Source organism: Stegastes partitus, unplaced genomic scaffold (genome assembly GCF_000690725.1).
Source record: "Stegastes partitus isolate 25-593 unplaced genomic scaffold, Stegastes_partitus-1.0.2 Scaffold995, whole genome shotgun sequence".
Classification (NCBI taxonomy): domain Eukaryota; kingdom Metazoa; phylum Chordata; class Actinopteri; family Pomacentridae; genus Stegastes; species Stegastes partitus.
Window position 1 is genome coordinate 55,367 of NW_007578726.1, and position 14,613 is coordinate 69,979.

General features: G+C 43.1%; 1 protein-coding gene across 1 annotated transcript in view; it reads right to left on the minus strand.

The window, feature by feature from the left end:
• Positions 1-2,804: 2,804 nt before the first annotated feature.
• LOC103366921 (pro-neuregulin-3, membrane-bound isoform-like) overlaps positions 2,805-14,613 on the minus strand; it is a 234,189-nt gene continuing 222,380 nt past the window's right edge. The window contains exons 10-11 of the mRNA XM_008294788.1: positions 12,303-12,488; positions 2,805-3,459 (exon numbers count right to left, since the gene is read on the minus strand). Of these exons, the coding sequence (XP_008293010.1) occupies positions 2,805-3,459; positions 12,303-12,488 (841 nt within the window). The remainder of the gene's footprint in view (positions 3,460-12,302; positions 12,489-14,613) is intronic.

The following is a 14,613-nucleotide window of genomic DNA, read 5'->3' on the forward strand; positions in this document are numbered from 1 at the left end:
AGACACTAGAATACTGAGCAGATTCATTGAAACAGATTTTTTTTTTCTGGCTTTTTTCGCACCTAAATCTGTTTCTGCCGACTTCGAGGCTGCACTGACCTCCATGTGTTCATCTTCCCGACTCACACCTCATGTTAACTTAAATAAAGTGTTAACTATCATGCACAGAGGGGGATTTGTTCTCTCTGAATCTGTGACTAATGACAAAGGAAGCAGCCCGTCAGGTTTTCCTAATCAAACACAAAACCTCACGACGTCAAAGCAGCTCCGATTGCTGACGCTCTGATGCACATTGCTGAAGAACCTGAAGAACCTGAAGAACCTCAAGTACCCGCGTGCAGGAGTCATTGTGGTTTTCAGTCATAACTCTTACAGGAGGGTCAACTAAAATGGAAATGTGTGTTCATCACCAGGACATAGGTTTATGTTCAGGCTCCAGAGACGGCGTTGTTAAAACAAGTTCTGGTTCTGGGCTCAGACAAGAACTCTGACTCGCACGATGCTCACAGACTTTTATATTGTTTTTCATTGTGTTAGTTAAAAGTTACTGATGTTTTTATGAAAACAAACACAGCTGCTGAGGTTCAACTGTCAGATCCTGAAGACGAGCTTCTCAGGGTTTAGTGGCAGCACGGAAACATGAAGAGTGAAAGAAAGAAAGATTGAAAAGAGAAAGAAAGAAAGAAAGAAAGAAAGATTGAAAAGAGAAAGAAAGAAAGAAAGAAAGAAAGAAAGAAGCAGAACTCTATCAGAGAAACTTGCTGCAGACGAAGGTTCAGCAGGTTGGACTCAGAGTGAATCATTGATCACGTGAATGGAAGAGAACCGTAGACGGAACCACGTAGAACCCAACACATCTGCTCACATCTGCTCTGTAACGTTCACATTTCATATAGAAACACAAAACATACAGAAGCTATCTCTAAATAAGGCCTCTGTCCTCGTCTATACACATTTTGTTCCCACTTGTCTTCTTCTCCTACAAACTTTTGCTTTACTTTTAATTAAATTGCTCCTTTAATTGAGTGATTTTCAAACGTTTCCTCTTAAATACGAGTTTCCGGTTGAGTTGCGGCGGTTTGAACGGACGCCAGATCCTCCACACGGAGCTGCTGGTTTTTTTCTTTTCTTTTTTTTTTCTGCCTGAATGAAAAAAACAAAATTCCTCGTCCAACTTTTTTTGCTCCCGCTGGCGCTTCCCCCTTTTTAAAGCAGAGCCGCTGTGAGCCAATCACGGGTGAAATTGTTTCAAGGCCAGAGTTCCCCCTCGTTTACTCATTTTGTGTAATTTTTATTCCAAAATGACATCAGCAAACATTTGGAAAGAGACAGAATAAAAGTAAAACCTTCTCTTTTAAAACCATCAACAGAAAAAAAGAGTTTCGTGGATTTGAATGTGTTTTTTTTTTCCGAGGAGATCGTCCCATTAATGGATGGAATTTAAGAATTAAACCACATATTGTTTTTTTTTTTTTTTTAGAACACGTCTGTAATCTGGGTGGATGATTTCTCGTGTGCGCAAAACCAGACTGATGTTATCCAGCATGCATGTCAAAATGACCCCCCAAAAAAGAGCTCTTATTTTGAAAAATTTCAAACCGTTATTGTTGTTTTTTTTTTTCTTTTTTCTCGACTTTTTGACACCAGAAACATTTGCCTGTCACTTCATACAGAGATTCAAAAGCTTCCAATTCATAGGATACAACATAGAGACATTTATTTCTTGTTTCAATACCAAAACCATGTGGTCGTCCCGTCAGAGAGCAGCATCGTTCATCCACAACCAGAAATGGAAAAAAAAAAAAAACTAAACAAAAATAAAATTAAAACAGAAAAATAAAAATTAGCTCCTGTGGTGAACCGAAGTCGAGCGTCCTCCGTCAGTCCGTTCCAACCAACCAAAGTAATCAGAATCATAATAATGCACAGGTGAGTGTGTGTGTGTGTGTGTGTGTCTGTGTGTGAAAATAGAATTTGTAACAAAAAAGAAAAATAATCTGAATTCTTCCCAACGAGATCCTGCGATTTTTTTTTCTTTTTTTTGTATTTTCCACTCGCTGCCTCCCAGCACGAACACACACCCACACACACACCCATACACACCCACACACACACAACCGGGGAGCTTTTATTTTGTAAATCCTCAAAGTGTTGCTGATTGACTCGGAGGGGCTGCACTGGAATTCTTGGCTGGGTGTGACAGTTCCGTTTGTTTTGTTTTTTTTCTCTTTTAAAAAGGCAGAAAGGGGGCGGGGGGGGAGGTGAAGTCGGTGCGGCGGCGCCTCCTTCCTCCTTTAGTCGAGATTTCGCAGCCGATCAAAGTTCCTCCGTTACGTCCGAGCCCCCCCACCCAAAAAAACGTGACAGAGTTTTAATACAAAACGGAGGCGGGGAGGGGAGAGAAGAAAAAAACAAGAAAAATAGTTACATCATTCCTGTTTTTCAACTTTTTGTACTTGGTCACTTTTTGAATTCCATATATTTATATCCATATATATTTATATATATATTTATATATTCTTTTTACAATTAAAAACACCATGGATTTGACAGACTATTTGGTTTCTTTTTGTCTAAGTAGAAGTGTTTTTTTGTTTTTTTTTTGTAAATAAATGCATGTAAATATTTTTTTTCTCCCTCGTCTTCCGGTCGGTGTAAAGGCGGCGGCCGCTCCAGAAGTGTTTGTTATGCATATCATCGGCACGTTTTCAGAATTTCCATGATGTCACTTTTTTATTTTTTTCTCCTCCACGTCGGCAGTTCCGTCCCACAGCGGTCGGACGCTGTCCTGAAATCGAGTCCTCTCATTGGCCGCTCTGGCCCAGGTCTCTGTGTGATTGGCTGGGGCTGAGCAGCTGGGTCTGCGTGGGTCCGTTGCAGCTCAGCGACCCGCCGCTTCCTCCGCTAAGGTTCAGGAAGCAAACAGTTTCTCTGGCCTCCACCGGCGCCACCGTGGATCCGCCGCCGCCGCCGCCTCCGCCGATGATGACTCCGCCCTCTTCCTGTTTCCGGTGAGCCAGCGCCAACGCCCGGAGCTGCTCCTGCGCCTCCTCCAGCAGCAGCGCCACCTCGTCCTGCTGCCGGCCAATGGCGGATGAGCAGGAAGTGGAGAACAGCGTGGCGGCGTGCGGTGGCGCCATCTTCTCCCTCCTCTCTCCGCAGGTGGACATTGCCGTGGTTGCCGGGGCGACGCTGGTCTGCATGCAGGACGCCTCGCTGTCGTGGTGACACTGCACGGACGGGATGATGGGGATGGAGCAAGAGCGGAACGGTGGAGGCGGGGACTGGTTGCCGTGGCGGCGGCCGGGCCGCCTCAGGCTGCGGGTGGCGGCGGCGGCACTGGGGTCGACGCTCGTCTCCACGCGGCCGCTCCACGGCGACGCCGTCTCCACGGGAACAGGAGTTTGCATATTTAGGAAGCCGTCATCTCGTCCGGAGCTTCGATTCTCCGCCTGGAAACTGGAGGAGACGGAAAAACAAAGAGAACGCGGAGTTAAAGGTTACTCGGAGTCACTTTGTCTCGGGTGGGTTTCAACACGATCGCCTTTTCAGACGCCCACGCCGAAGCCCCGGCAGAATACACAAAGGCAGCGCTCTCCGCCCTCCGCCATCGCTCCGGCTAACCAAGGAGGGGGAAGCAGATGAGTCTGACATCTTTCTTTCATCTCTTTATATCCGAGTCCACACACAAAAAACTCCAAAAAAACCCTCTTACATAAGTGGAGAGGTAACAGAGAGTTCACTTTTTTATTTTTCATTTTATTGATTTCAATGACGCGCCTCGAGCAGCGTTTTGTTTCGAAAACTCTCCGGTCAAGGACGACGGAGGTGATCGAACATTTTTTCGTTTCTTTCTTTCTATTGAGAAAAAAAACTGAAAGTCGTCACAGTTTTAGGTCAAGATCAGGCGCTTTGAAAATCCTGTTCAAGCCGCTTCAGCTGCACCGATCGGGTTAAAATGGCAGAAAGTTTTAATCTTCCTCTCAGCTCCTCACGTTCCGCCGCTAGTTTTCATGTTTCTGAGCTAATATCAATAATAACTGTATTCATACGGCGCTCAGGAGAACCGGCGAGCAGCAGAAGGTCAAACAGAAAAGAGAGAAACGGAGTAAAAGGTTTACAGAATGAATCAATACGACAACCACCAGTGGACACAAATAGTTGTTTTCACGGTTGGCGGGGAACGTTCCCACAACATCGGCTCACGTTACCGACAAGTTCTAACGAAGAAGACGATTTAATCAAATGTTCGAAAAGTCCGTAACACAGATTATGTTCCATGATAACAAAGCAGGAACAGTTGTCCAGACGTTCTCCAGGCCTCAGAGGACAGAACGTGTTCTTTAACAGAACGTGATATGTTTAAGGTGGAACATCTTTTGTAGTGCGTTCTCCTAGAAGGCCTCCACAACGACGACAACAACAAAGGATTAACGTTCTTGATGCAACGTTCTATAAATCTCTTCCAGATATTATCGAGGCCTCAGTTTACGTTAACAAAGGTGGAACATTGAGGAAACATATTATAGAACCTATAAACGTTCCCACAATGTTCCGCAATTTTGCACAATGGCAAACGTAGAGCGTTCTCAGTGCTGCGTTCACCTTTGAGAACGTTAGAGCACACCCCAATAATGTTGTCACCCAACATTTTCAGAACATCTTTGAGAACTAAAAGAAAACTTCCTGCTGAGAATATTAATAGAACTCTGCAGAACTTTCTCAGAACACTTTGGGAACAAAAAATGATTTTTTTTTTGACTGTTCTTTGAGGGGGTTTGTTCAAGAACCTCTTTAAGAAACTGTCTTTAAAAAAACTTGCAAAAATGGGGTTTTGGTTCTACCTAGAACCTGCACATACCCAACCAGCGCCACAGCGTTCTCCTGTGGCTGGACGCTAGTGGTTTAGAACAGTTAGAACAGAAGGTTCTGCAGCTTCTCAGGTCGGTGGTTCCAGATTTAAGTCAGAAAAATCCCACCTGAGGATCTACGGCTGCAGACTGGTTCCTGTGGGGTAGAACCAGTCCAGGTTCTAGCGTTCTGTCCACAGCATGCTGTCGCCTCATACATCCAGTTTTCACGCTGCTTGCTGCATCCGTCTCCGTTCCGTCTCCTTTGTGCTCCCTCTAACTGAATTAACTGTACGTTTTGTATCTGCTGCTCGTCCATAATTAATGACCACATTTGCATATGCAGAAGGAGGAACCGGGCCACGGGGAGAACTCAGCTCTCAGGACGGAAAACACCGCGATCCGGAGACGTTATTTATTCATCTGTTGTCGGAGCATGTCGACTAAAAGGTGCACCGAGACGCAGGACCGGAGCTGCAGCTTCTTCCTCTCTTTGCAGAGGAACGTTCTGTCGGCGCTCAGACGCAGAGCTGCTGCCGTTCTGGGTTCTGAGTCAGTTTGACTTTGGATTTACAGACTTTTGATGCAAAGATGCACCGCTGTGCGTAATCACGTTCTGCTGCACCCCGCTGCATCGCTCCCGCAGCGATACTGTCTCAAGTGTTTACTGTGCACATGCAATCCTTTAAAGACCTCATTAGAACCTCCATGCTGCATGCAAGAACCTCCACGTTACTGCGCCTACATCAGGGAACCCCAAAACACAAGAACCCCAAAACTGGCCTGCAGGATTCTACATCGTTTAATCTTAAAACAAAGAAATTACACCATTTACCAGCTAAAAATGCTGCCATTTATTTATTCCAAAAAATTTAGCGTTTTAAAAATGACCAGAAACTAAACCGTTTGCAGAAACCAGGTTCTCTGAAAAACTAAAAATTCTGGACTTCTTATTACAACCAAAAAGCCAGAACTGACTCAGCTGCAACCAGCAGTCACGTGACTAAAATTCAGGGACTTCTCGGCTGAACTTTGAATAACCTAAAAACCTCCGCAGTAAAATATTTATAGAGTGAGAATATTTTCAACATTACATTGGAGGCACTTTATTGCATTTGTTAGGCTTTTCTTTAGGGTGTTCTCAGCTGAACTGCAGGCCGTGTACTCAGAGCAGGTAGAGCTGAAGCATGGAAACAAATAAAAAATGTAAATAGTAAAAATATCTATAGTATGTAGAACCACCAGATTTATTTCTCCAGTACTGGATATGTTTTGCATTACAGGTTTTTCCAATTTTTACACAATAAATAATCAAAGAATTTCAGCTTTTCTTTATCTATTATTTGGATTTCTGGCATTTTAACTGTTGTATACCACACAGAAGACATGTTTTTTTATGAGTTCTCGCTCCTTCTTCATGTTGTTATGTTTCCACAGAGCTGCAGGACTTCATACTGCAGTAAACAATGAGCCCACAGTGAGGAAAAAGTGACAGGAGCAAAAAAAAAAAAAGCTTAGAAACGGAGTTTAACTGAATTAACAAGAGCAACTGTTTCTTCACTTTTTCTTATTTCACGTCAGTTCATTTTTACTGCTGCTAAAATGTTAGTTTTGTTAGTTTAGAAACTGAATTTAATGAGTTAAATGAACTCTTTGGCCATATTTACACTCAATTAATGACTTAATTTAAGTTATTTTATGATGTTTTGGACTTTGCAGTAAAAAATGAGCCTGCAGTCATGAAAAACAGAAACTGCTCAGCGTTCAGAGGGTCAACATGCATGTTTGTGCTAAACAGTGGCTAATGTATAATTAACCAGAGCGTGTTTTTTTCTAAAAACATTCTGGGGCCGTTTTCGACCTTGATTTGGAAGCTGACTGTAAAAATGACGGGAAACGACGGCAGAACAAGACGCAGAAATGTCCTCCGGCTGAATGTGAAACGGTGACGTTAGGGTTCATGTTTGGCTACGAGAACCTCCTGACGTGTTGGTGAAGGTCTGAGCAACTAAAACTCCTCCATCTGAGCAGGAAAACATCGTGGTTACTGATTTAATTGATGTGGAGGCTGAGCGGGAACCACGAGGTGCAGAAACGTCCAGCAGGAGTTGAGTCGAGCAGCAGAGGTGGGCCGCTCCATCCAGGTGCCTGGTTGGCGTTTAAAGCATCTTCCAGCAGCTCGTCCACATGCTGATCAGTCCGACTTTACTTCGTGTTGCCTTTCTGCGGCGCGTCCAGGACTCTGTTCTGTATCTGGGTCGGATTCTGTTTGGAAGACTGACCGTTCCTCTCAGCGTATCGGTGTCTAAATCCAGCTGTAATGTGGAGCAGAGCCTCATTATCTTTATGTAATAATTCATAATCCCCTGCAAAGGCTTGTTGTTTTTTTTTTTCTTCCTGCCATCGACTTGAAGTAATAAACTCATCACACACACTGAGCGGTGGGCGGAGAAGGTGCTCTGCTTTTTTTTTAAATTCTGACTCGACGGAAATCACGTCCTTGTTTTCTTTTTTTTTTATATCTCTGAAAAGCTCTCCGCTAAACAAACAAACAAACAAAAAAAACCACGGCGGAGGTTTAGGGAGAGGCCCACGGAGGGGATCCCGCCAGCGATAAGCCAGGATGACGCGAGGGTGCTAATTCCCAAGATAACATTCACAGCCAAATCTCTCTTTTGATGTGCTGAAACACAATCAGATTGCAGAAAAGAAAAAAAAAAAAGAAAAGCAAAAGAAAAATCTATGAAGCACAGTTCAAATATAGACCCGGGAGCAGCTGGAGGGGTATTACAGAGAGATTGTGCGCGAGCGAGGTGAGATAAGTGACCGGGCTTTTATCTTTTACGGGAGCTCATTACAAGTACAAGTGTTAACAGTCATTTTCATTAATCCGTTGCCCTACGGATAATTCCCTAATATATCCCCTCAGCTTGCTGATAAATTCCCAGTGAAATCCGCCCCAACCGAGTGTGACGCGGTGACCTTGTACCGCCGACAAACGTACGGTTCGTACACGCATCGGTGCGCGACAACAAACTCGGGGTGAGCTCGGTATGCTGCAGAAAAAATAACACAACAAAAAAAGGAAATGCACACGGGCGTCTTCGTCAGCCATTTTGGAGACAGCTTTATCTTAAAGTGGCGGTAACGACACGGGACATTCTGTCTCCCTGTCAGCCATTTTGTTGAGATAACGCCGGGCTTCCTCGCAGAAAAGAACAGGAACCTTTTCTTTCTTTCTGGCTGTCATTTGCTATCTCGCCGCTGCTCGATCACATCTGTTCACCTCTCTGCTGCTTTAGTTTTGAGCTCTGTGCGTCGGAACAGATTCTAGTCTCTCTGTTTCTCGAGCATCTCCATGGCGACCCGGGCCGACCACGCCGACGCCGCTATCTGTGCGTCCATCTGCCGCCCGGTGGAATCTCGAGAGCGAACGAGTAGGTGAGCGAGTGATGCAGGTCGGTGACTCAGCCGGCAGGAGTGACTGTAAGCGAGTGTGCGGCTGACTGAATGAGTGTTACGTGTGAGTAAGCGAGCGAGCGTGACCTCCCGTGTTCTGCGCACAACCTGCTCATCTGTTCGTCCCAAACTGTGGCTGATTCTCATGCAGCATCTGTGCTTGTTTTTATGACGGGTTGCCTTTTTTTTTTTTAATGCCGTGCAGCAGTGTGAGTGCACAGATGCTCTACGGGCAAAAAAAATAAAGAAAAAGAGGCCAAATGTGGACAGCAAAGGACACATACAGTAACAGGAGAAGGTCTTAATGAGAATCTGGATGAGATGAAAACACACTCTGGCTTGTTTGTATTACTTTCGACCAATCACAGCCATTGTGGGCGATGCTGAGCCCAGGATGTAGTGATGGTGCCCCTTGCAAATCAGTGTAGAGAGATTTTGCATTGGTGGAACTTGCAGAATCATCTGTTGGTCCTAAACTATGGCTGATTCTCATGCAGCATCTGTGCTTGTTTTAATGACGGGTTGCTTTTTTAAAAAAATGCTGTGCAGCAGTGTGAGTGCACAGATGCTCTACGGGCAGAAAATAAATAAAAAGAGGCCAAATGTGGACAGCAAAGGACACGTACAGTAACAGGAGAAGGTCTTCATGAGAATCTGGATGAGATGTTGCTGGGAGAAAACACACTCTGACTTGTTTGTATTACTTTCGACCAATCACAGTCATTCTGGGCGAGGCTGAGCCCAGGATGTAGTGATGGTGTCCCTGCAAATACGTGTAGAGAGATTTTGCATCGGTGGAACTTGCAGAATCATCTGTTCATCCTAAACTGTGGCTGAATCTCATGCAGCATCTGTGCTTGTTTTTATGACGGGTTGCTTTTTTTTTTTTTTNAAAAAAATAAAGAAAAAGAGGCCAAATTTGGACAGCAAAGGACACGTACAGTAACCAGAGAAGGTCTTCATGAGAATCTGAATGAGATGAAAACACACTCTGGCTTGTTTGTCTTACTTTCAACCAATCACGTCATTTTGGGCGATGCTGAGCCCAGGATGTAGTGATGGTGCCCCTGCAAATCAGTGTTGCTTTGGTGAAATATGCAGAAACATCTGTTTGTCCCAAACTATGGCTGAGTTTTACACAACATCTTTTTATGACGGGGGATTTTCAGGCTGTGCAGTGCAGCCAAATTTAAGTGCAGTGGAGACATTTGGGACAACTAGAAAATGTGGTGATGTAGGAACTTGCAGAATCAACTGTTCGTCTCGAACTGGGGCTGATTTTCATGCAGCATCTGTGCATGTTTATATGACGGGGGATTTCAGGTTGTGCGGTGGAGTGCGCAGACTTTAGCGAAAATAAAGAAAAAAGACCAAACTTTGACAGCAAAGAACACTCACAGCAGCCAGAAGACATTTAGAGTGGCCAGAAGCCCCTCAAGTAAGAGCCCGGAAGGAAACGGTGGCCGAGGGAAGAAAAACGCTCCGGCATGTTCGTCTGACATAGTTCAACAAAATCACTGTAATCTACATGTCTTCCCCAAAATTAATGGTGTGCACTAACAGGATTCTGTAAAAAACAAAAATGTTGTGCTCCCCGTGCAAACAAAAGACCAGGAGTGACTCAGCTGCAACCAACAGTCACATGAGAGAAACTCAGGAAACTTTCCTCTGAACTGCCAGCAGTGTTACACTGGAGACACGTATAGGAACAGATTAAAATATAAGTATTGAAGTATTCATACTATGTAGAGCCACTATGTTTTTCAGTGTTTGGTAAATGTTTACTCCAGGTTCTTTGAACTTTTGCAAATTAAATAATCATAATCGTTGTGGCATTTAAATGTATGTGTTATGTTCTGCACAGGGGACATCGTTCAGGTCTCTTTACTTCTAGCTGTGGTTGTTCCGTTTCCATGGAGCTGCAGGACTTTAAAACGGTGAAGAAAAAGGTGACTGTAGCTGAAAAATAAAACATCCAGAAGCAAAACTGCTAACAACTTTTTTCCCCCCACATTTTAACTCAGTTCTTCTGCTGCTATACTTGATTTAATTAGTTTAACAAACTCTGTGGCCTTATTTACATTAAATTATTGAGTTCTTTTATGATGTTTTGGACCTTTAGGCCTGCAGGCTGTGCACAGAGCACCAGATCTGGAGATGAACAGCAGCTCGTGAGTCACTCTTTAGTGTATTTAGTGTTCCTGTGTAAATACCGATCGAGGGGCAGAGAAACTCAAGCCCTGGTGCACATACAGTATCTACATGTGCGAGAGTGTTTGTCCAGTTGTGTCCTCCTGCTCTTTTCTTTCATTATGCATGTAGGTCATGTGCAGCTTAGTCCTGAGCCGGGACCGCTGGGACCCGAGTGCCTGAAGTGAAGCCTGCCCGTCCAGGTGGGTGAAGCTCTGACTCACCGTCCACCAAAAAAAAAAAAAGAAGTGGGTCAGAGCACAGCAGCAGCCTTTCACACCGAATCCACCGTCCTGCAGATCATTTGCATCATTTTCCCTCCGTCTGCTGAGCTACATCCGAATGCTGCGGTTTAATTACTGGTCAACCTGCTCGGCTGTCACATTAAAACGCTCATGATCGGAGTTTAATGCGACAAGCAGCAGAGAGAAAAGATGCAGATGCCTGGACCTCGTCCTTAAAAAGCACCAGGCGAGGCTTTGAACTGCGGACCGCAACGCTGCATGACCTTGTTTTTATCTTTGCTCAGCAGATTGGAAAACAAAAGGGATGAGGGGGAGTGAAGGAGGTTAAAAAAAGAAATGCAGGCTGGGTTTCTTTTTCTTTTTTTTTTCTGTGAGAATTGGCTTTGAAATATCCACTCTTGAAATGAAACCCAAAGCTTTGTCCGCGGCGGGCCTGTATGTCTCAGTCAGTGGGTTTCATTGGAGTGACTCAGCACTTGGAGGATACAGCAGAGAAGGAGGTGAGGATAAAAATACCCCCATCATGAAGCTGCCACTAAAACAGCCTTCATACGTGAATGCAATCAGCAAATACACGTCGATGCCTTATATAAGGGGATTCATCGCATGAGGCTGCTTCACTACCTTTACTTTTAAGCTCTTATCTCAGCCATTAGAAGCTCCAGCTCTACATATTATACATTATTTTCATCAGGAGAGTCTCGACTACTCAGATCTCCCATCATCTGATATAAATAAGCATGCAGATTATTTATATTAGCCTTTATGTCAAGCAGAAAATAGATTATGTATTATAAAACTGTTACGTTTTTGCACGTGTCTCACCATAAAATACTGGCAGTAAACATATTTTATTTCATAACTGTGTTCAGGAGACTGTCTGGAATCTGGAAATATCAGAAACATGCACACACTTAGTGCCTAAAGGGAATAAATGGCATTATTTTATTCCCTGAAGTATCTACATACAGTTTCATACTTAAGAAATAATGCAGTAATTTAGAGGAGATGTTCTGTTTCTTATTTTGACAGATGACAGACCTGCTTTATGTGACTTATGCAACTGAGAAGCATTAAAAAAAAATAGTAAAGCAGCTCTTTCTTATGATAATAACACAAAATTGCACATATATTCAGATATTATTTATACGTAATGCTGTATGCAGGCTGTAACTATTATTACATTTGATTTAAATTCAAAATAATTAGTTCTCATCGATGCAGGAAACTATCATCCTTGGAAAGGTCAAGGACATTTAATAAGAGCTGACCTGCATGCAAACTGCACCCATTAAATTTAATATCGTATTCATATATCCCTGCATACACACTCAAAGACCAGAAATAAAGACTTTTTTTTCTAAAATTACTAAATTGTCTCTCAAAGATACTCTCCTGAAGAGGGAATGAATTATGGAGAGGAAAAAAAATAAATATAAAAGAGTTACCAGAGTTCATATTTTCTAATTTTATAACAATTAATTATATTTTATGTTGTATTAAATTAGAGAAACAGAACTGAAACGAGGCGTAATCAGGACTGAAGGCAAATTCTCACCTCCTCTGTGCTTCTGCCTCCTTCTCGACCGAGTCCACTTCCTGAAGGTGCTGGTAGGCGGGGCCGGAAAACTTGGATCCTCCAATCGGGTTCAGCCTTCCCCTGGGGATGGGCGGAGTCCTGCGAGGAGCCGACCAATGGGCCGCCAGCGTTCTCTGGTCGGGGCTGTGAGACAACGAACCGCTTCTAGGAACAAAAACAAAACAAAACAATAAATGAATTAGAAGCTTTTGTTTAATCTCGTGCTCAGTTTTTAAAAATATGTAATTTAGTTTAGTCAGAAATGCTTTTTTATTGCTCGTGTTGTTGTAAGGAAGAGCCACAGATTCCACATGATGAGGAAGATGGAGGCACAAGTCAGGCTTGAGTTTAAGTAATCTTTATTCTATCTTTATTTTTATCCTTCTTGTGCTCTTGTCTTTCTTGTGGTGTGTTTTAATGTCTCATTTCTCACTAAAGGGATCAACAAAGTTTATCTTATTTTCATTTTTATTTGCTGTTTACTTTTGCTTTTTGGTTTGGCTTTGAGGAAAATATCATTCTTTGGTGAACGCTTTTAAAAAGATGGCGACTTGTTAGAATCCTGGTTAAACTGTGGCACCAGAAGGACTTCGTAGGGCTTCAGAAAACAGCACGTTTTGGATTAAAATACAAAAATTTCACAGCATGTTTGAAGCTCTTCCTCCATTTTCAGGATTTCCCATTTATTGTTTGACTGATTGGCTCAAGAGGAGCAGTAAAGAAAAAAAAAAAAACAAAAACCCTGAAAGGATATGTTGACTTGAAACACATCTGAGAGAAAGAAAATTTTCCCTCAACATGTAGCTCAGATACAGTTTAGTTGCACAGAAACGTAGTTTTGTGCAGACTGGGCTGGTTTTGGGTGCATCTATTCTTCAGTTTGTCTGCATGTTCGAACGGCATCTAATTATCAAATTGTCATCTTTATTTTCCAGACTTTTACATCCGTGAAGACCTCTGGGAGGCGGTTTTAAATAAAACACCTGCTTGTCGCCTTTATCAAGTCAGAGAAGAAGCTGAGCAGCGACACCTGTGGCCCGCGGCCCTTTGGCACGTTTCAGGCTTCGCTTGGAACGTTTCATTTTACATCCAGCAGGAAAACAATGAGTCTCTTTTTTTTAATTAGTGTGGCATCATGGTGATGCTTAAACGAAGGTGTGGAGAGGGAAAATGAAGAGAAGTGAAGTTGCCAAATTTTATAAAACTTTGCAGAAGATGATGCCAAGTTCAGAGTTTCACCGGCAGGAAAAACTTGATTTGTGGCTCGATAATGTCTCAGAAGAGAACATGTGTGTGATTTACTCACCTGAAGCAGCTCTTTATTCTGCTCTTTTTTTGGGTTTAGAACTAATTTCTCACCCAGGATCACCACCTGTAGCCCTCATTCAGATTTAACACTAAAAATGGGCTCAACAACCGGAAGCTTACAGGCTTAATAGCAGAGTTTCACGTAGAGGCCTTTAAATTAGAGGGTTTTGTTTGTGGCACAATGAAGTCTCTGCACAAACGGATGCAATCACAAACAAATAAACCCAACGAGGGTGTAATTTGGAGCCGAGTAATCTCGACCTCCTTGAGAAACCGAGAGAGAAAAGCCTCGCGGGAGTTTAGTCCGGAGGTTAGAGAAGTGGACTTTGCGGTTGGAAGGTTGTCTGATCGTATTTCTGGGTTCGTTCTGGGAAAATCTCCTCTCGGCTGCAGCCTGGATCCGCTTGAAAAAAGGGGGCGATTAACCTCCAGCTGCTGCTGCCGGAGTTTCTTAGCGGCAACAGGTGGATGGAAAAGCTGACGTCTTAACTGAGCCGCGATGAAAGAGAGACTTTAAAAAAAAAAAACAGAAGCATTGTGTGAATATTTTGACTTATTTTCCCCCTTTGGGTCGAGAAAAGTTTAATTTCTTTTCACTGGTACGAAACAGAACAAACCTGGGAAAAGGTTAAGCCAATGAATATATTAGGACGAGAAAGAACGTTCTGTCATCTGAGGTCTCGATAACGTCTCGAAAACGCTTCGTGAATGTTCAATAATGTGTTCCCTTAACAAATAACGTTCTACCTTTGAAACTTTTGTTCTTAGCGTTCTTCCTATCGTCTGTATAATGTTCCACCTTTGTTAATATATCGCATTACTGGAACAATTTATTTAAAAAAATCTTGAGGCCTCGATAACGTCTACAAAACGTATTTTGAATGTTGACTTTAGAACAGTCCTTTTTTAAATCATGTAATATTGTGGGAACGTTTTATAGCAGAACTTCCTCTCATGTATTCCCTCAACAACATCCTCAGAA